At 35.5% G+C, this 23,395-nt stretch overlaps 1 protein-coding gene across 1 annotated transcript in view; it reads left to right on the forward strand.

Annotated features, from left to right (window-relative positions):
• Nucleotides 1-12,444: 12,444 nt before the first annotated feature.
• The window catches only part of LOC112917499 (NKG2-A/NKG2-B type II integral membrane protein-like), an 87,367-nt gene continuing 76,416 nt past the window's right edge, over nt 12,445-23,395 (forward strand). The window contains exons 1-3 of the mRNA XM_072718798.1: nt 12,445-12,631; nt 13,016-13,102; nt 13,626-13,670. Of these exons, the coding sequence (XP_072574899.1) occupies nt 12,445-12,631; nt 13,016-13,102; nt 13,626-13,670 (319 nt within the window). The remainder of the gene's footprint in view (nt 12,632-13,015; nt 13,103-13,625; nt 13,671-23,395) is intronic.

Consider the following 23,395-nt stretch of genomic DNA (forward strand, 5'->3'; position numbering starts at 1 on the left):
GATTTTGATGGAATCTTGTCTCACATTTAGATCTTTCATCCATTTTCAGTTTACCTTTGTGTATGGTATAAGAGAATAGTCCAGTTTCATTCTGCTGCATGTGAATGTCCAATTTTCCCAGCACCATTTATTGAAGAGGCTGTCTTGTTCCCAGTGGATAGTCTGTCCAGCTTTGTCGAATATTAGTTGACCATAAAGTTGAGGGTCCACTTCTGGATTCTCTATTCTGTTCCATTGATCTATGTGTCTGTTTTTGTGCCATTACCACCCTGTCTTGATGACCACAGCTTTGTAGTACACCCTGAAATCTGGCATTTTGATGCCCCCAGCTATGGTTTTCTTTTTTAAAATTCCCTTCGCTGTTTGGGGTCTTTTCTGATTTCACACAAATCTTAAGATGATCTGTTCCAACTCTCTGAAGAATGTCCATGATATTTTGATAGGGATTGCATTAAACATGTAAATTGCCCTGGGTGACATTGACATTTTCATAATGTTAATTCTTCCAATCCATGAGCAGGGAATATTTTTCCATCTCTTTGTGTCTTCCTCAATTTCTTTCAGAAGTGCTCTGTAGTTTTCAGGGTATAGATCTTTTACCTCTTTGGTGAGGTTTATTCCTAGGTATCTTATGCTTTTGGGTGCAATTGTAAATGGGATTGACTCCTTCATGTCTCTTTCTTCAGTCTCATTTTTAGTGTATAGAAATGCCATTGATTTCTAGGCATTGATTTTGTATCCTGCCACACTGCCAAATTGCTGTATGTTCTAGCAATCTTGGGGTGGAGTCTTTTGGGTTTTCTATGTAGAATATCATGTCATCTGCCAAGAGGGAGAGTGTGACTTCTTCTTTGCCAATATGAATGCCTTTTATTTCTTGTTGTTGCCTGATTGCTGAGGCTAAGACTTCCAGTACTATGTTGAATAGCAGTGGTGAGAGTGGACATCCCGGTCTTGTTCCTGATCTTAGGGGAAAGTCTCCCAGTGTTTCCCCATTGAGAATGATGTTTGCTGTGGGCTTTTCATAGATGGCTTTTAAGGTGCTGAGCAATGTTCCCTCTATCCCTACACTCTGAAGAGTTTTGATCAGGAATGGATCCTGTATTTTGTTAAATGCTTTCTCTGCATCTCTTGAGAGGATCATATGGTTCTTGTTTTTCCTTTTGCTGATATGATCAATCACATTGATTCCTTTTTGAGTGTTGAACCAGCCTTGTATCCCAGGGATAAATCCCACTTGGTCATGGTGATTAATCTTCTTAATGTATTGTAGGATCCTCTTGACTAGTATCTTTTTGAGAATTTTTTATCCATTTTCATCAATGATATTCATCTATAATTATCCTTTTGGGGGCGGTCTTTGTCTGGTTTTGGAATTAAGGTGATGCTGGCCAAATAGACTGAGTTTGGAAGTACTCCTTCTCTTTCTATATTTCTGAACAGATTTAGTAGAATAGGTATGGTTTCTTCATTAAACGTTTGATAGAATTCCCCTGGGAAGTCATCTGGCCCTGGACTTTTGTGTCTTGGGAGGTTTTTGATGATTGCTTCAATATCCTCCCTGGTTATTGGCCTGTTCAGGTTTTCTATTTTCTCCTGTTCCAGTTTTGGTAGTTTGTGGTTTTCCAAAGATGTGTCCATTTCTTCTAGATTGCCTAATTTATTGGTGTATAGCTGCTCATACTGTGTTTTTAAAATCGTTTGCATTTCCTTGGTGTTGGTGGTGATCTCTCCTTTCTCTTTCATTTTATTAATTTGTGTCTTTTCTCTCTTCTTTTTAATAAGGCTGGCTACTGGTTTGTCTATCTTCTTAATTCTTTCAAGAACAACTCCTGGTTTTGTTAATCTGTTCCACAGTTCTTCTGGTCTCTATTTCATTGAGTTCTGCTCAAATCTTTATTAACTCTCTTCTTCTGCTGGGTGTAGGATCCATTTGCTGTTTTTTCTCTAGCTCCTTTAGGTGCAAGGTTAGCTTTTGTATTTTAGTTTTTTCCAGTTTTTGGATGGATGCATGTATTGCGATGTATTTCCCCCTCAGGACTGCTTTTGCTGCATCCCAAAGATTTTGAACAGTTGTATCTTCATTCTCATTAGTTTCCATGAATCTTTTTAATTCTTCTCTAATTTCCTGGTTGACCCTTTCATCTTTTAGGAGGATCATCCTTAACCTACACGTGTTTGAAATCCTTCCAAGCTTCTTCTTGTGATTTAGTTTTAATTTCAAAGCATTATGGTCTGAAAATATGCAGCGGATGATCCCAATGTTTTGGTATTGGTTAAGACCTGATTTGTGACCCAGTATGTGGTCTATTCTGGAGAAAGTCTATGTGGACTTGAGAAGAATATGTATTCAGTTGCGTTTGGATGTAAAGTTCTGTAGATATCTGTGAAATCCATCTGGTCCAGTGTATCATTTAAAGCTCTCGTTTCTTTGGAGATGTTGTGCTTAGAATACCTGTTGATTGCAGAAAGCGCTGCATTCAGGTCACCAAGTATAGGTGTATTATCCAAATATGTCTTACCTTTGGTTATTAATTGATTGATATACTTGGCAGCTCCCACATTCGGGGCATAAATATTGATGATTGTTAGGTCCTCTTGTTGGATAGATCCTTTAAGTATGATATAGTGTCCCTCTTCACCTCTTACTACAGTGTTTGGGATAAACTTTAGTTTATCTGATATAAGGATGGCTACCCCTGTTTTCTTTTGAGGACCATTTGAATGGTAAATGGTTCTCCAACCTTTTATTTTCAGGCTGTGGGTGTCCTTAGGTCTAAAATGAGTCTCTTTTAGACAGCAAATAGCTGGGTCTTGCTTTTTTATCCAGCCTGAAACCCTGTGCCTTTTGATAGGGTCACTAAGCCCATTCACCTTCATAGTTACTATTAAAAGATATGAATTTAGTGTCATTATGATACCTATTCAGTCCCTGTTTTTGTGGATTGTTTCCTTGGACTCCCTCTTTCTTTTACAGGGTCCCCCTTCATATTTCTGGCAGCCAGCTTTGTAGTCACATATTCTTTCAGTTTCTGCCTATCTTGGAAGCTCTTTATCTCTCCTTCCATTGTGAATGAGAACCTTGTTGGATAGAGTTTCCTTGGCTGCATGTTCTTCTCATTTAGGGCCCTGAGTATATCCTGTCAGCCCTTTCTGGCCTGCCAGGTCTCTGTGGAGAGGTCTGCTGTTAACCAAATACTTCTCACACAGGTTAGTGATTTCTTGTCTCTTGCTGCTTTAAGGATCTTCTCTTTATCTTTGGAATTTGCAAGTTTCACTATTAAACTTTGGGGTTTTGAACAGTTTTTAATAATTTTATCGGGGGATCTCACTATCTCTTGGATCTGAATGCCTGTTTCCCTCCCCAAGTTAGGGAAGTTCTCAGCTACGATTTGTTCAAATACACTTTCTGGTTCTCTGTCTCTTTTGGTGTCCGCTGGAACCCCAATTAAATGTAGATTGTTCCTTCTGAGACTGTCATTTATTTACCTTAACCTTTCCTCATGATCCTTTGTTTTTCTCTTTTTTCCTCATTTCCTTCGTTTCCATCAACTTGTCTTCTATGTCACTCACTTGTTCTTCTACCTCATTAGCCCTCATCATTAGGACCTCCAGTTTGGATTGCATCTCATTTAATTGATTTTTAATTTTGGCCTGATTTGATCCAAATTCTGCAGTCATGAAGTCTCTTTAATCTTTTATGCTTTTTCCAGAGCCACCAATAGTTTTATAATTGTGCTTCTGAATTGGCATTCCGACATCAAACTGTAATACAAATTCTGTAGCTCTGTGAGAGAGTACTATTTCTGATTCTTCTTTGGGGTCATTTCTTCTTTGTAGTCATTTTACTCAGTGCAGAGTGGTTTAAAATAACTTGTAGCAGAAAAGGGATGGAAAAAAAAAGGAAAAAGGGGAAAACAAACAAATAAAACAGAACCAAAACCAAAACCAAAAACCAAAACAAAACAAAAAACCAAAATAAAAAACAGGGAGCGGTATCCTCTGAGCCTATATATTGTAAGTCCCTGGACTTCCCCTGGACTCCCCCTGAGTGCTGCATGGTCAGGAACTTGCTCTTCCCCTGTACTTGCAGCTGGTCTTCTGGGGGAGGGGCCTGCTGTGCTGATTCTCAGGTGTATGTACCTGGGAGCTCTTTATACGTGAGACCCCTGTTACCTGGTGGCCCCGCTCCATCCCAGGCACAAGGTGAAACAGGGAGGAACAACAAGACTGGTGGCGGCCAGTCTAGCCCTAGAGGCTGCTCCTGCAGTAACTACCACAGTCCGCATGGGCCTGGATGCTCCAGGGGCAGGGGCACTGATCTGCACAGCTCAGGGGCGCCCAACGGCTGGAGCGTCCTCGCTGTCCTGTGCCCTCCCCAACTCTGCCTGTCCCGAGGAGAGTGCAGGATCCTGGGCTGTGTCCCCTGGCGCCACTAGAATCGTGCTCCCAGGACCGCCTGGCCCCCTCTGTGTGGAGCCCCCACCTTAGCTGCTCCCGATGCCCTGCTGGCCTGGGCTCCAGCCCCTTAGGGAGCTCGGCCAGCGGTGTGTGGCAGGCACTCCCCAAGGGCCACCTCCTCTGTTAGTGACCCCAGGGAGCCTGGGGGCTCCACTGCCCCTCCTGGGGTCCTGCCCAACATACCTACCAGCGCCTTTCCATCTGGGAAGATTGGAAATTTTCCTGCTTCTCCAGGACTGGGCTTTCTTGTCCTTGAGGCTCTCTCCACCCGGCCTTAGCCCGGCTTCTCACGGTCCCCTCCCCCACTGGATTCTTTTTTATGTATTCTTTTTCCATCTTCCTACCTTGATAGAAGCACGAACTTTTCTCACTGTAGCATTCCAGCCATTCTCTCTTTAAATCTCAGGCCGAATTCGCAGATTTTCAGGATGATTGGAAAGTTATCTAGGTAAGTTGGTGGGGACAGGTGGCTTGGGGACCCTACTCCCCTGCCATCTTGCCCTGCCCAAGAAGCTCTATAGCAGTTTTTTGATGGAGTCTTCTGGGTTTTCTACGGAGCATGTCAAGTCATCTACAAATAGTCAAAGTGACCTCTTCCTTACTGACTTGGATACCTTTGATTTCTATGTATTGTTTGATTGCTGAGAGTAGGACTTCTGGTATTGTGTTAAATAATAGGGATAGGAGTGGACATTCCTGTCTTTTCTTAACCATAGAGGAAAAGTTCTCAGTTTTTCCCCATGGAGATTGATATTTGAGTTTTTCATATACGGCCCTTATAAAATTGAAGTATGTTCTCTATAAACCTACTCTGTTGAGAGTTTTTATCATGAGTGGATAGTATACTTTGTCAGATGCTTTGCCAGCATCTATCGAAAGGATCATATGATTTTTATCCTTTCTTTTATTTAATGTGGTGTATCATGTTGATTGATTTGGAAATATTGAACCATTCTTGCAGTCCATGAATAAATCCCACTAGATCATGATGAATGATTTTTTTAATGTATTGTTAGATTTATTTGCTCGACTTTTATTGAGAATCTTTGTGTCCATATTCCATCAGAGATATTGCCTGTAGTTCTCTCTTCCATAGAGTCTTTATCTGGTTTTGGTATCAGGGTAATGCTGTCCTCATAGAATGAATTTGGAGGTTTTCTTTTTGACCTTTTTGGAATGATTTGAGAAGAATAGGTATTATCTCTTGTTCAAATGTTTGGTAGAATTCACCTATGAAGCCATTTGTCCCTGGAGTTTGTATTTTGGCTGGTTTTTTTCTTTATTACTGATTCAATTTCTTTGCCGGTTATGAGTTTGGCCAAATTTTCTGTTTCTTGCTGCTTCAGTTTTGGTAGTTTATGTGTGTCTCAGAATTTGTCCATATCTCCCAAGTTGTCCAATTTGTTGGCATATAGTTAGTTGTTCATAATATTCTCTTATAATTTTATTTCTGTAAGGCTGGTTGTTGTTCTCTTCTCTCACTTGTGATTTTGTGTCCTTTTACTTTTCTTTTTGATAAGTCTGGCTAAAAGATTACCAATTTTATCAGTTGTTTCAAAGAACCAGCTCTCGTTTCATTGATCTGTTCTATCGTTTTTAGTTTCTATATCATTTATTTCTGTTCTATTGCTTATTATTTTCTACTTTCTGTTGGCTTTGGGCTTCCTTCATTGATCTTTAGAGATAATATTAGGTTCTTTACTTGAGATTTTTCTTGCTTCTTCAAGTAGGCCTGTATTGGTATATTCTTCCCTCTTAGAATCACTTTTGCTGCATTTCAAAGGTTTTCTACAGTGGTGTTCTCATTTTCATTTGTTTCCATGTATTTTTCATTTCTTCTTTGATTTCTTGGTTGACCCATTCAGTATGTAATAGCATTTTATTTGGCCTCCACATATTTGCTTTTTCCATTTTTTGCTCCTGGCTGACTGCAAATTTAATAGCACTGTTGTAAAAAAAGGTGCATGGTATGAGTTCAATCTTTTTGCATTTCTGGTTGCCTGTTTTGTGACTTGGTACGTGATCTATTCTGGAGAATGTTCATGTGCACTTGGAAAGAATGTATAATCTGCTGTTTTAGGACAAAATTTTCTGATGTATCTGTTCAGTCCATCTGATCCAGATTGTCATTTGAAGCCATTGTTTCCTTGTTTATTTTACATTTAGATGATCTGTCCATTGATGTCAGTGGACATCAAAAGTTCCCTACTATAATTGTGTTACTATCAATGAGGTTCTTCATATTTGTTACAAATTGATTTTAATATTTAAATGCTGCCATGTTGGGTGCTATAAATTTACAATGGTTAGATCTTCTTGTTGGATTGTCTTTATAATTATATAATGCCCTTCTTTGTGTCTTTTTACAGTCCAGATCCACGAGGCACAGAGAATTCCTATCAAAATCAATAAAACAAGCCAACACAAAGACATATTATAAATAGTTTTGCAAAATATGATTTTAATTCTTAAAATTAAAAAATAGAAGAATTCCTTAACTTAAACAAGAAGACCTATAAGGCTAGCAGGAGATTTCTCAACACAAACTTGGCAAGGCATAAGGGAGTGGTATGATATATTCAAATTGGTGAATTTGAAAAATCTGCAATGAAGAATACTCTATCCACAGAGGCTACCACTCAAAATGGAAGATGACATAAATAATTTTTCACATCCAAAAATTAAAGGTGTTTGTGACACCCAAAACAGCTTACAGGAAATATTAAAGGGCACAAGTGCAAAGCAGAGACCAAAAGTGACCAAGATAAGAATGGATGAGAGAAAATTTCCAGAAACAATGACAAAACAAGTAATAAAATGGTAATAAATACATATCTATCAATAATAACTTTGAATATTAATGGACTAAATGCTCCAGTCAAAAGACATAGAGTGTCAGAATGGATAAAAAAAGACAAGACCCATGTATGTGCTGTAAACAAGAGACCGGAGATTAAAGTTGAGAGGGTGGAGAAAAAAATTACCATGCAAATGGACATCGAAAGAAAACCAGAGTAAGAATACTTAGAGAAACTATACTTTAAAACCAAAGCAAACTTTAGAAAGAAGAATAAAACAGGAAATGCTCTTAGATTTCAAACTATACTACATAGTTGTAGCAATCTAAGCAGTATGGCACCACAATAGACACAGAGATCAAATGAATGGAATAGAAACCCCAGAAACAAATTTCTGTTTATATGGTCAATTCATAGATGATGAAGAAGGCAAGAACAGAAGATGGGGAAATGAGAGTCTTCACTAAATGTTGTTTAAAAAAACAAAACAAAAAATATGTGCTAAAAAATAAAACTAGACTACTTTTGCACACCATACACAAAAATAAACCTAAAATGAGTTAAAAAACCAGATGGAAGGCCAGAAATCATAAAATTCCCAAAGAATCCATTGGCATTAAGTTCTTGGAGAGAGGGCTTAACTTTATTCTTTGGATGTGTCTCCTTAAAGAAGGGCAATGAAATGAAAAAAAAATGATACGTCAAACTCAAAAAGCTTTGTGCAGCCAAAGAAACACCAACAAAATAAAAAGGCAGCCTACTGAATGTAAGATGATATTTGCAAATTATATATCCGACAAGAGGTTAGTATTCAAAATATACAAAGAACTCCTCAGCTCAACACCCAAATTAATATGAAAAAAGGATTAAAAAATGGGTCATGGACCTGAATAGATATTCTTTGAAAGGAGACATACAGATGGCCAACACATGATAAGGTATTCAACATCACTAATCATCAGGAAAATGTTAATCAAAGCCCTAATGAGATCTCACTTCACACCTGTCAGAATGGAAGACAAAAATAACAAATATTGGCATAGATATGGATTAAAGGGCATCTTGTGCACTGTTAGTGGGAACTAAAGTTGATATTGTCATGATGGGTAACTGTATGTAGGTTTTCAAAACATTATAAATGGAAATAGTGGAACATCCAGAAAATTCACCTCAGGGTATCAATTTGAAGAAAATGAAAACATTAACTTGAGGAGATGTATGCACCCTCTATTTATTGCAGTATTACTTACAATAGTCAGGATATGGAAGCAACCCATTTGTCATCAAATCTATACATGAATGAATAAGTGGATATATATATATATATATATGATGGTATATATATATGTCTATATATATATACTATATATATTATGGGATATTAATCAGATATAAATAATGAAATTTTTGTCATATTTGACACCATTGATGAACCTGCAAGTTTTATGTAAATAAAATTAGACAGAGAAAAGCAAAATCTCTATGATTAAACTGGTGATGTAGAATCTAAAAACACACAAAACAGAAGCAGACTTTATATATAAAGAGTGGTTGATTGCTATAGGGCTGAGAGGATGAGGAAGGGCTGAAATATGTGAAAGGAAATCAGTGGTACAAGCTCTCAGTTATAAAATACATAAGTCACAGTGATGTACATTACAGCATAGGGAATATTCAATAACACTATTGATTCTGTATGGAGACATATGGCAATGAGTTTTGTCATGATAATATCATAATGTGTATTAATATTTAATCACTATGTCTACACCTAAAACTACTATAGTATTGTATGTCAACTGTACATCATTAAAAATAAATACATAAAAATAAAAATAAAATTGTCACCTAATTTTGCAATAAATCCCAGAACTTTATAGACCAATAGAAATATACATGCAACTATCCTCCAAAATTATTCCCAAGTTAAATCCAACAATGTAAAAAATGGAAGAGAATTTTATTGATGCAAACTATGTAATTTAGACTTAATGCTTTATTTCTGTGGATGTTCATGTATCACCTAATTGTGTTTTAAAAGTACTTTTGCTGCCCTCACTCAATTTTTTCAGTTAAGTAAAAATTTCAAAAATTACATTAATTTTCCCAGTACTTCATTAGACCTAGGCTTATCTCATTGAAAACAAATATTACTATTATAATAGAGCCAACTTGTTGTCATTGGAAGATGACTCCATAAGTAGTAGGAGTAATTATTCAGAATTCAAACCTCCTTCATGGTGCTATTGGTCTGTATTATTCAATGTTGTGTCCTTCCCACAGGCATTTTGTTCTTTTCAGCAGAAATATAAATAACTTTTTTTTACAAGTAATGAGATTGATTACAGGTCTATTAAAAACTAAGGCCGGGGGCAGCCCCAGTGACACAGCAGTTTAACGCCACCTGCAGCCTGGGGTGTGATCCTGGGGTCCGAGATCGAGTCCCACATCAGGCTCCCTATATGGAGCCTGCTTCTCCCTCTGCAAATGACATAGCAAGCACATAAGAACAAGAACATTGCATGTAATGGAAAATTCAGCAACTTTATCTAAAAGTAAAACTTAAACATGTAAGATATTTTTCAGAAGGCCTAATTCTCATTGTTTCTGATCAGATGGAAGTCATTTAACAGCCTGAGTCGCCAAGGCTCTGATCCCAATACCTTCTGGAACACAAAAGCTTCTCAGAGATACTTGCTAATGGACAAAATAAATGACACAATACAAACTGAAAGTGTGTACATTCTGGAGGTGTGTGATGAGATAAAGTGTCTTCAAAATAGCCCAAGTGTAAGAATTTCCTGTTCAAATTTTAAGTGACACAGTGATGAGAAATCTACTTTTTCCACTATTGTGTCACTCTGAGCTCTCACAGGGCCTGCAGTCTGTAAAGACCAAAGTTAGTGTCTATTTATAAGAGTACCTGGTCTCCTACTAGAAGATGCCTTACCCTCTGGCCAACAGAAGGTATGTGTCTGCACTGCCCTGTCTCTCTTCCTAACCACCTATTTTAGTAAGAGATACAAATTCTGGATGGGATGCAACTGAGGTGCAATTAATACATAATCAAATGGCAGAGAACATTGGCATTTTTATTCCAAAACTTCAGGGTAACAGACAGGAATGAATAGGAAATACGTTGGAGAATTTCTTAAAATATTCAATTTTTTGCCCGTGGAGAAGTAATTAGGTGCATTTACACATGCATAATTATGTTTGCAAATCAATAGAATTTCAAGTGAAATCCCATAAGCATCATGACAAGGAACAGTTAATTTTGGATTTGTCATCAATATAGATAGAATTACATATATTATTTGATATTTAGCTCATATTTAAAATAGATTCTTAAAACAGATGAACATAGGTGAAGAGAAAAAAAAGAGAAGTAAGCAAACCATGAGATGTTCTTCAGTATAGAGAACAAACTGGAGGTTGATGGAGGGGAGGTGGACAGGGGTGGGCTAAAAGCATGATGAGTATTAAGAAAGACACTTGTATTGCTGAGCACTGAGCATTATGTGTAAAGGATGAATCACTAAATTCTACTCCTGAAACCAGTATTATACTATATGTTAACCAACTAAAATTTAAATAAATACTTAAGAAAAATAGATTCTTAAGATGAATCCATCAGGGACACGGGGTGGCTCAATGGTTGAGTATCTGTCTTCAGCTCAGCATGTGATTCTGGAGTCCTGGGAATAAGTCCTACTCCCCACAGGGAGCCTGATTCTCCCTCTGTATATGTCTCTGCCTCTCTGTCTCTCTCTGTCTCTCATGAATAAATAAAATCTTAAAGAAAGTGAATCACCAAATCCTAAAGGTAAAACTTAATTTCTCATACATTTGCTTTGATAAATAAAAGAAGTTTGATTTTTTCATGAAAAGCAAGATGAGGGATCTTCTGAAAATGCTAACTTAAACTAAAGTATGCAACAACCAAAAGACTTTTTAAAAAAATGATCAAAATTGGCAAAGAAAGATATTTAATACTGAAAGACATTCTTATCTAATGACTTATGTTACATGTCCAAAGCATATGAATCAGTAATGGTGATGTGAATATTGTGTTAAAAGTACTTAAAATAACTAATACAGTATTAAGAGCTTAGAAAATCCAGATGGAATAGTGTTGTATATGCATTATATTTTGTATATTTTAATTCCGATTTAGGATTAGTATAAACAAGACAGGAAGGAATATTTTAAAAGTCATACTTTGTAAATCGGAGAGTCAGGAGTAATTCCAAATTTCACTGACTGCAGAATGCATGGACTGAATTATGAAATGACATTAACTTCATTTATTAGAATTCCTTATACAACTAAAGCTACCCTTATGCTTTTGACATTGAAAGATCTTTCTGGAAGTTTGTACCAACAGTGTTCTACCCTAAATGATCTACAATTTTATTTATCATTTTATGGTTTCAGATGTTTACCATCAAATCAGCTATCAATTTCTGGTGTTAAATACTTTTAAAAAATATTGTTTGGTTTTTGTTTTCAGTATTGTTCAGATTTGAGATAAATTTATTGTGTCATAACATTTTTCAACATCCAAAATATTTCTTTTAAAATATTACGGTTTCTCAGAATTCCACAATTATTCAAAATAAATGGTCACATGATGGCACAACATTACCTTTTAGGAAAGAAATCAAAGTCCTCAACTAAAAGTCATTTACTACAGGTATTTCCTTATATGCCAAAACTAGTATTCCTAAATTTAGGGCACTCAATTTTTTAACCAATAATGCTTTTAAAAATTGTCAGAAATACTGGTGCAACATTTTCTTTCTAATACAGCATTTTAATATTAACCCAGTTATTCTAATAATGTTGACGTGTTTCTGTGGAATCTGACCTTGTCTTAAGAAGGATAATATTATTCCTGAATTCCTTTCTTCACTAATTTTCACTTTACATTACTCCAACCAATACTATTGTGTCAAACATAGAATAACATTGTAGAAACCACTTATACTATCATGAAACACTTCTTTAAAGCTCTAAGGAAATTAGCACCAGATTTTGCATTGCTCAATTGCAAATGAAATCACTCACCCCACACTCCACCCAGTGTCACTGTCCTAGCAGTCTTGTCATTACATACACTCTTCATCAAGTCCTTCAGTACAGTTCCGCTCAGGACTGCGCCTGCCACTATGCAGTTGCAGACATGCATAGCCAAGGAGGTACCTATGCAGAGCTCAATCAGGCTAAGGACTCAAAAAGACAGCAAATGAAAGCTAAGGGCACTAAGTGTTCCACTTCAGTAACTGAGCAGGAAATAACCTATGCAGAATTAAATCTTCAAAATGCTTCTCAGGATCTTCAAGGGGATGGCAAGAACTACCACTGCAAAGGTAAAACATTCACTACACACAGTGTAATTTTCTAGGATGTGTTCTTTGGGTGCTGGAGTGGAGGGTATGAATAGGAAATGATCTCCCATATTTTTCTTTTGTGAGGATCAGAGCTTGGAGCAAGAATATAATATTGTACTTGAAATTTGAGGATGAGCCTTGTTCAAGTGTTGTAATTCATGGTCTTTATCATGTCTCATGGGGTAATATATTTACTGCAAATGCAACGGTATATTCTGAGAGAAGATTACAAGAGTAGATGCAGGTTTGGGGGCCATGCATTTATATATGACTCCTTGTGCATCATTGGTTCTCTTGTACGTAAATTTCCTAAATGATTATTCCCATCCATCTTTTGTCAGTGTTTTCAATTCTCTTCCTACTATTTAGTATCATGTCCAGGGAAGCTCATTGCTGGAATCCTGGGAATCATCTGCCTTGTCTTGATGTCCACTGTGATTACAATAGCTGGTATTCTCTGTGAGTATTTGAATGACCACAAGGGATTTTTTCTCTTTGATGATCATCAGTGTCTTAAAAGATTACAGAACTTTATGGAATTGTATTAGCTCATTTTAATGCATATATGCCCTACGTGTGGAATGGTTATTCTGAATTCGAATTTGTCAAAAGTAGAAGTAAGGGAATCGCTGTAGAGAGTATCAGACATATATTCAGACTTCATAACTCAAATGCAAGTTATAGGAGAGACCTTATTGAGAAATATAAATAAATTGAGATTGGCTAAATGAAGTACTCTAAGAAATGGTGATGTTTGGTTCTTAGAGTTTTGGATTATTTCCCCATATGTTTATCATTTTCTCCCATGTGTTCATTATTTTATTAATCTTTTACTGGTAAATCAATTTTATTCCAGATTTTCTAATTTTAAACAATACACCAAATTTAAACTGAGAAACTCAAATCATTATGATTTATTTAGTTTAATATTAAGTTTGTATGAGCGTTGCTTTAATATTTCTAGCTGCTGAAGGACCAGTGCGGAATAACACTTCCCTGGAAATAACGATCCAGAAAGGTACACTATCACTTTCAAACTTCATATACTAGTAGAATTTGTATTTTATCTCCGTCTTAAGCTAGGCAAAGATTCTTTTGGGGTAAATTAAGTAGAAGATCACATAATAAATTTTCAGAAATCATGAGTATAGAACAATATTATTTCTCATGCTATAATAGGAGGAAATACTCATTTACAATGATCACACCTGGGGTTCCTGGATGGCTCTTTTAAGTGTCCAACTCTTGGTTTTGATTCAAGTCATAATCCCAGGGTCCTGAGTTTGAGCCCCATGTGGGCTCCAGGCTGAGAGCAGAGTCTGCTTGAGATTCTCTATACCTCTCCCTCTGTCCCTCCTGTTTATGCTCTCTGTCTCTCATAAATAAATGAATAAATATTAAAATAAAATAATAATCTCCATACCCACTGTTTCCAATGGCCTCAAATTTACTCCTGTTATAATACGATAAAAGATGTGTCATTAAACAATTCCAAAAAAGTGGTTTTATTCAGTGACTCAAGGGACATGTAGAGATGGACATTTTTGTGGGTTTACTTTATATGGGCATATAAATTTGGGGATGAAAGCCCAACTCTTTTGAGAGTATATATGTGCGTGTTTCATTTTATTTTTACAAGCTTATAAAGGTGCATGGATGTGTTATATACATCTGTGTATACACATACAGGTTGTACCTTTGCATGTTTTAATATTCAAAACTTTTTGGATAATATGTCATAATCTTTTTCCAGGACATTACTGTGGCCAATGTCCAAAAGGATGGTTTACTTATTTCAACAATTGCTATTACATTAGCATTGAAAGAAAACCATTGAACGAGAGTTTGACATGTTGTACTTCAAGAACTCTACCCTGGTCAACATTGATGATAAAGAGGAAATGATAATATTTCAAATGTTTTTAGGTTTAATAAAAGCTTATCAGTTGATATTATATTTGTAGAGTTCATCCATATTTTTGTACATATTTTTAGTTTATTTTAAAATCTGTTCCTATTCCACAGTTTGAGTCTACGATATTTTATTTACATTTTCATACCTTTAATGTACACTTAATAATTTCCAATTCGTGCTCTTCATAGAAAACATGCTTTCATAAAAGCTCTTTTGTCTGAAATGACTTTACTATTTAATTTACAACACATCAAGAAACTTAAAATATGATTGTGCAACTTGTTCACAAAGTAGTGGGAATCACATAATTAAAATCTGAGCAAAAAAAAGAAGTTTAAAGCCTCCATTACCCCTGCCAATTTTAATAATGTGGGACACCTTTGTTTATTTTTGTAGTGTATATCAATGGAATCATGCAGCATGCATTTTTATGTGTGTCTCCTTTCACTCTCATATGATATTTGTAATCCTTCTATGTATAGCATCTGTCTATACTTTGTGAATTTTCAACTGTGTTTTTTGAATAGGACCTTTCAAAATCTATCCTCAGAAATTTAGTTCCTTTTTAGTATGTGGGAATTACAAATAATTATTTTATGGAAGGCCTTTTCTACGTCCTTTTCCACAAATCATATTGATAATAATTTATTATATATAGCTACATAGTATATGGTTATTTATGTAATGTACATATGCATTTGTCATAATAAAACAATAATGTATTAATATAACATTGTAACTGTGTTTATAAATGATTACAAGACATTTTCCTCTAACATTAGCATGAAATTGCACAACCTTGGATATGTATATTTTTCAATATAATAAATTATCCCTATAATTATCTAGTTTTTGTGTAAACACACATTGTACAAATAGTCCCTTGAGGATAAACTCAGCAGTCTGAGAAAAATTACTACAATAAGTTCTGATGGTTCTACAGCTGTACCATTTTTCTAGGTTGTGAACCATTGGGATATTCTCTTGTGAGAATAAGTGCTCGAGTGTTTCTCTTGCTCATTTCTCCAAGATAGTGTCTTCTTTTCGCATCTTAGAAGTCCTTGTCTTATATTTTTCAAAGATTTTATTTATTTATTTGCCAGAAAAACACAGAGAGAGCTTGAACACGAACAGGGGGAGCAGCAGCAGCAGGAGTGATTAGTGCAGGCTCCTGGCTGAGCAGGGAGCCTGAGAGCTCCAGGCAGAGCTCCGTCCCAGGACCCTGCCATCATGACCTGAGCCTAAGGCAGGCCATTTAACCAAGTGAGCCACCCACACATCCCAAGCCCTTGTCATATTTTAGATATGAGTGCTTTTCCATTTACTAGTTGGAAATGGCTGTGGCTTGCATTTTATTCCCCGACTGGAGTCTTTTAATGATCAGGATTTGAATGTTGCCATGGTCCAATTAATCCCATTTGTGTGTTGGTGATTATTTTGGGCCCGTTTCAGAGGTTCACCAAAATTCATGAATATAATTTCCTGTATTACCTTCCTGGAGTCATCTTTTCATTTCTCTCTTTATTTTTTAACTTTTAATTAGGTTTTATGATCAAACTGGAATTTATTTTTTGATACTGTTTATGATGCTGTGGGATAAAAATGAAGGTTATAATATCCTACATCATGACCTAATTGATGGATTATAATTTATAGTAAAATAGATCTTTTCTTCATAAAACCTTTATACATATAAAGTTATGTATATGGTCATATATGTTCTAATTTTCTTCATATAAATAATATAGATATCAGATATCTTTATATAGATAAATATATATGCATATATCACAGTCTACACAGTCTAACACAATCCGTAGCACTTTCATTAAGATGTAGAAGGTTACCTTCATGTTCCTTTATTGTGTCCCATTTATATGTCTTAAATATTTCTCTACATACATTGAGAATCATTGAATGTCATAATTTTGCTTCAACTGAGAGTGGGTCTGGTGGTGACACATTTCTTAGTTTTCTTTTATCAGAGAATGTCTTGATTTCACCTGACATTCTAGAGTTTGATATTTTTGTTGGATTGTTGGGGCATCTCTGTTCCAAAACCTGCATAGGTGAAGCTTGCTGGGTTCTCCTGCTTCCCTTTTCTCCATGTCTTGACTCACTCTGAGGAGATTTCTCTAACTGCCAAGTGGCTCTCAACTGGAGGGTTCGGTGATGCAGACAAAATACTTACATTCCTTTTATCCTGAACTTCTGAGCTCCACAAGGTTTTTTACTGATTTTTTGTTGTCTAGAGATTTCCCTGACCCGTTCTTACTTTGAATGTTTAGTGACTCTTCTTATTGTTTTTTTTGTGGGGCCAGTGAGCATGGGACCTCCTAGCCCTCCATCTTGCCGATGCCACTCTTTACACATATATCGTTAATTGATTGCCCTCTACTTCAAATTATTTTGATTAAATTCTTATAAAATATATGAAAATAGCACTAAGGTACCTCCTTTTCTCCCCTTAACTATTATAGTTATTCCTCAACTTTTCAAACATTTTCATTCTGTCATGTCACTTTTAGAAAGACCCACGTTAGTACCTGTTTTTGCTGAATGACAGAAATCTGAAGGGGATTTTTGCTTTTAGGACAAAAAGCAGAAGCAAAAGATTGTGTTCAGTGGTAGTTTGGCTGTTACAGAGGCAGCACACACCCTAAGCCCTGAGAGTGCCCCATCAAATTCCTTCCTCAGAACCTGTACTGGGCATCTCAGTATTAAGCATAGCTTTGAATTCTCTTTTTGAGCATCTGTACTTATCTCAATTTATTTCTGTGCATCCATTAGCAAGATGAGTTACAGTCTCAGAAAAGCCCAAGAAGATAATTTTTGGGCCAACAAATTTTTCATATAAATTAATGGTTATTGTTTCTTCAATTTAACCATTTCATCTTAGGAAGGCCTTCATAGAACACTCTACTTTCTTATAGAACAGGGAACCTGTACTTCTAAGAATGTCAAACTGAAGTCGGCTAACACTGCTTTCTGAACACCAATTATGCATGTCTTTTCCTAGACTGTATTCATGAGTTCACATTGGTGACCTGAAATGCAGCATTCATGGTGATAGCATATCACAAAAATTAACAAATGCTAACAAAACCATCCAGTGTTATAATGATGGCTTTTTAAAAATGATTTTTATTCATTTGATGAGAGGGAGAACATAAGCAGAGGGGAAGACAGAGGGAGAGAGAGAAGCAGACTCACCACTGAGCAGGGTGTTTGTCAGGGGGAGAAGGATAGGTTAATCCCAGGATCCAGAGATCATGACCTGAGCCCAAGGCAGATGTTTAACCATTTGAGTCACTGAGGTGCCCCATAAAGATGGTTTTAAATAATCTTATCAGCTGTTTTGCTGAATTTATAATTCTTGTTTGACAGTCTTTTTGAATTATTTTATTTTGTTCTGTTTTTTTTTTTTTTTTTTTTTTTTTGTCGCAGAAGAGTTGGTTTCTTTCTCATTTTTTTAGTACATTCAGCTCTGAATTTGACCTTCCTTTTTTTTTTTTCTTTTTTGCTTCTGGCAAGAAGCATATAATTATTTTCCTAAATGTAATGAGTAGTTTTTTCTTGCTGTTTTCAATATCAAATCTTCTTTTTGTTTGTTTGCCTTTTATTTTTAAGTTTTGGCAAATGAATAACAAAATATAAGGCATTTGCCTTGTGAAAAAGAAGTTTTAATTTCTTAAAGCAGTTTTAGGTTCATAGAAAAACTCAAAGCACAGAAATTTCCTGTATTCCCCTATTGTTTATGTATTTATGTAGGAGTAGCACACAAACTCCTTTTCAGTATCCCTCAGTGAAGTGACTCACATGCTATAATTAATAAACCTATATTAACATGACTTTATCACCTAAAGACTATTGTTTATAGTAAGGTTTCCTCTTGAAGTTGTGCATTTTGTGAGCTTGGAGAATTCTGTAATGACATGTGTCAATCATCATGGAGTTATACGGAAAGGTTTCACTGCTGAAAAAATCATCTATGCTCTTCCTAATCATCTTTTCTTCCCCACCAAACCCTGTCAACCACTGATCTTTTCACTGTCTTCAGAATTTTGTTTTTTCCAGCCTGCTATATAGTGGGAATCATACACTATCTCATATCTTACATTAATTTTAACTGTATCATACATCCTTCCCCCCCCCCCCCCCAGTTTTTATTTAAACTCTAGTTGTTTAACATATAGTGTAACATTGGTTTTAGGAGTAAAACTTAGTGGTTCACCACTTACATATAACACCCAGTGCTCAACACAACAGGTCCCTTCCTTTATACTCATCACCCTTTTACTCCACCCCCCACCCACATCCCGCCATCAACCCCCAGTTTGTTCTCTAAACTTAAGAATCTCTCATGGTTCATTTCTCTCTCTTTTTTTCCCATCCCGTATGTTCATCAGTTTTGTTTCTTAAATTCCACATATGAGTGAAAACATATGATATTTGTCTTTCACTGACTGACTTTTTTCACTTAGCAAAAGATACTCTTGCTCCATCCATGTTGTTACAAATGGCAAGATTTCATTCTTTTTGATGGGTGAGTGATATTCCATTGTGCATGTATATCACATCTTCGTCCCTTCATCATTTGATGGATATTTTGTTTTTTTCCATAATTTGGTTTTCATTAACTATATCATACATCTTAACCAATTTCAAGCATCAGTTATGGAGTGCTAAATACATTCACATTGTTGCCCAAAAGATCACTATAACTTTCATCTTATAAACTCAAATCCCATACTCATTGAAGAATTACTCCATTTATCTACTATCCTCTCAACCTTTAACAATCACCATTCTACTTTCTGTTTCTATCCATTTGACTACATTAGATGCTTTACTTAAGTGGCATCATAAACAGTTTTCTTCCCCATGTGTATGTGACTGGCTGATTTCAAGAAGTATAATAACCTGTGTTTTCATCCATGTTGTAGCATGAGATAGGAGTTCCTTTTTAAAGATGAATAATATATTGTCATGTATATTCTATGCTTTCTTGATCCATTCATCCATCAATGGATAGTTGAATTGCTTCTACCACCTGACTGTTGTAAATAATTCTACAGTGAGCACACAAATAATGATATCTCTTTGAGCTCTTTTTTTCAGTTCTTTTAGATATTTTCCTACCTGTGAGATTGCTGATTCATAAGGTAATTCTATTTTTATTTCCATTTTGTATAATGCCTGACCAATTTACATTCCCAACACAGTGTACAAGAATCCTCTTTTTTCCATCTCCTCACCAACACTTTTTGTTTAACTAGTGTCATTCTTAATTTTATGAAGTCATATCTCATTGAGGTTTTGATTTGCATTTCTCTGATAATTGCTGATATAGAGCATCTTTTCATATGCTTTTTGATCATTTAAATATTTTCTTTGGAAAAATGGCTATCCAATTCCTTTGCCCATTTTTAAATTGGGTTGTTTGGGTTTGTTTTTGTTGCTGACTTATAGGAATCTTCATATATTTAAGATAAGAATTCCTTTTCTGAAATATGATTTGCAATTGTTTTCCCACTCTATCTTTTCATTCTGTTGATCACATCATTTAATGCACAGATGTTTTGTTTGGTGTAGCCTCCTTGTCTACAATGGATTTTTCCTTTGTGGTCTGTGCTTTCGGTGGCTTTCCCAAGGAATCATTGCCACACATAATGTTGTCTACACTTCCCTCATATTCTCTTCAAGGAATGTTATAGTTTTACACCTTGTGTTTAGGTCTTTGGTCCATTTTGAGTTAGCTTGAGTATATTGTTTAAATGTTCACATCCAGCTTCATTCTTTTGCACGTGGATAGTCTGTTTCCCAACACTGTTTGTGGAAGATACTATCCTTTCCCTATTGAATGATCTTGACATCTTCATCAAGAGGGATTAGACTGACTATACTTCTGTTTATGTTTGGATACATTTTTAAGTTATTTTTTCCCTGGAGGATTTAGGACCAGGGACTTCCTATTCCTTCGTCTTGCTGTCTGTGCCCTTCAATGTGAACTACTTTCCCGTGGGCAGATATGAATTCTGTTATAGGCATGTGGTCTAAGGCTACTGGAGGTGGAAGATTTATCACCCATCCCATGATTTTCACACTGACTTCATTCACCTTATAACCTACCTGGTTCCATCAGGAGTGTTATTTTGCTTTTGCATGTGTTCTTCAGTCATTTCATCATTTTGACTTGTGTATTTCTATTTCTATGTGTTCTATTTTTAGTTTCCTGAGCCTGTAAAGTCTATAAATATTTTAATATATTTAAGAAGTTGTTTATTAACTGTGACTTATGATTGTTTTTCTGGTTTTTGTTTTTGTTTTTAATTCCTGCTTCTCCTTTCCTTCACAGATTATATTTAAAGTATGCTGGTTCCTCTTTGGAAGATTTCAGAACTCTCTTAATTTTTCTCTCCTTTTTCTCTCACATTCTATGGGATGAATAAATGTTGTTACCCCTTCCTCAATTTCATATATTTTTTCTATTGCTTCTCAAATATTCTAGAGAGCTTATTTAATACATTTTCAGTTAGCTTTGTATTTATAATGCAGAATTTCCCTATAGCTTATTCATATAGCTTATTTCTCAATTGATATTTCCTACTCACTATATTGCTGCCATCATATGTTCATTAAATTATCTGAACTAAGTTTGCTTAGAATTTACATATATTTGTAAATATTATCTTAAAATACATTTCTAATAAATGTAACATTTATACCAGTAGAAGTTTATATTGACCTATGGTTCCCCTTAAGTTAGAAGACATTTTTCAGTTTCCATGTTTTATAAAAAAAATTTAGTTAGACACTTTTGAAACTATAGTTTAGTAGTTATGCATTCTATTTCATATTCTTAGATTTATTATTTTTGGTAGGTTTATATAAACTTTACTGTACTATTGCTTTTTTCTGAAGCTGATCTATATTTTTAAACATTTAGTTTCCTTATTTTACTGAGAGTGCACAAGGTGGAGAAGAGGAGAAGCAGACTCCCCACTGAGCACAGATCCCAACACGGAACTCCAGCCAGGACCCTGAAATCATGACCTGGGCCTAAGGCAGACATTTAACCAACTTAGCCACCCAGTTGTCCCAGCCTACTGATATTTTTGTTCATTTTCCCAAATTCTCATTGTTTACCTTAATTTTTTAGCATACATACTGGGGGTTGCCCTTGTGATTTTGTAGCTTAGATGTCACTCACAATTATTTAAGAAGACTGTGGCCAAACACTACAAATCAGCTGGGTTTCCACCTTCTGCCATATGTGTGTATGTTAGTGTGAATATGGAAGAGGAATGCTCACAACTTTAATATCAGTTCTCAAGGCTCCTTTGGCTTATTGTCTATTGGGTTCATTTTGAGTTCCTCTCCTTGTGCCCATATTTTTTCCATCAGCCAAAAGTGTATAGAGATCTCATATCAACCCTCCCAGTATACTCTTGCTTACAGTATCTTACCATTATATTTATACGAACCATAGTGCTTGACACAAAGATCACAATCTCTGACTAGTAAATATAGGGGTTTTCCTCATTCATTACCAAGCAAAATCAGCACTTTGAGCTGAAAAATCAATGGGCTATTTCACCCCTTCCACACTGCTAATCAGCTCTCCCTTGTGGTACCAGCACCATTGCTTTTGGCAGGTTCCCCAATTTGTGGAACTACATAATTTCCGATCCCTGAGCTAGGGGTGGGCAGGTAGGATGCATGGAAGCAAAGCTAGTCAAGAAGATAACAGATGTTCTTACTTGAGTTTCTAGGAGTTTTTCAAAGTTAGATGTTTCACAGATTATTATTAACCTTTGATCAATTATCAGAACCCTAAAAGTGTTACCTTTGTCACGTTTATTTTCTTCACTTACTCCTACTAAGATATTTTATAACATTTCCAGTGTATAACATTATATTAAAATTTGAAAGATTCTGTAAAGTAAGAAATAATTAACTTTGTATGTTACTACAAAATTCAAATGAGTATATGAGCTTTTATTTGACTTCTAAAAAATGTTTTTTCTCATAGTGTTTGTTCTGCCACCTTATTGGTTCTTCTTGGATGAGATCCTACAAAGGAATCAGTTTAAGATCATCTGTGTGCCCAAAAGTCTTGACTTTCTCTTCGAAAGCATAAGTTACTTAGACCACTTCCGTATTTTATGCCTTACAAGGATTAATCTTACAAAGAATAAGTACAATATGTGAACAATTACATAAACATAATTGTTGAAGTGTTTCCATTGGAAAATGATATGGAAAATATTCAGATTTATATATTTAACTATTAGAATGAATTATTTAGTCTTAAAAATAGTCTTAAAATAGTCTAAAAAATATTGTGTTATATATTTTTAAGAGTTATGAGATATAATTCTCTGTATTGCAGGTTGTCAATATCTTCAGAGAATGACAGGAATTGTCCCTATTTCAACTTTGACTCAAAGACCAGTTATTCTGAATCCTGCTTAGATCTAAAAACATATGTTTGTAAACACCAGGCAATATAGTTCCCTAATTTTGGTATAATGCTATCTCACCATAAAGAACATATTTCTCATGTCTTCAAAAGCCATACAGTTATTCTCCCAGAATATTTTTCAGATACTATTTTTTGGAATGATTTTAGAATCACAATAATATTTAAGAGGAAGGTACAGACTATCCTACCTTGTCCTTGTAAACATACATGTATGGCCTGTCCCATTATCAGCATCATTCACTAGAATGATTCATTTGTTACCAAGGATGTCCCATTATCAGCATCATTCACTAGAATGATTCATTTGTTACCAAGGATGAACCCAGTGATGCATCATAAT

Source organism: Vulpes vulpes, chromosome 8 (assembly GCF_048418805.1).
Source record: "Vulpes vulpes isolate BD-2025 chromosome 8, VulVul3, whole genome shotgun sequence".
Taxonomy (NCBI): Eukaryota; Metazoa; Chordata; class Mammalia; order Carnivora; family Canidae; genus Vulpes; species Vulpes vulpes.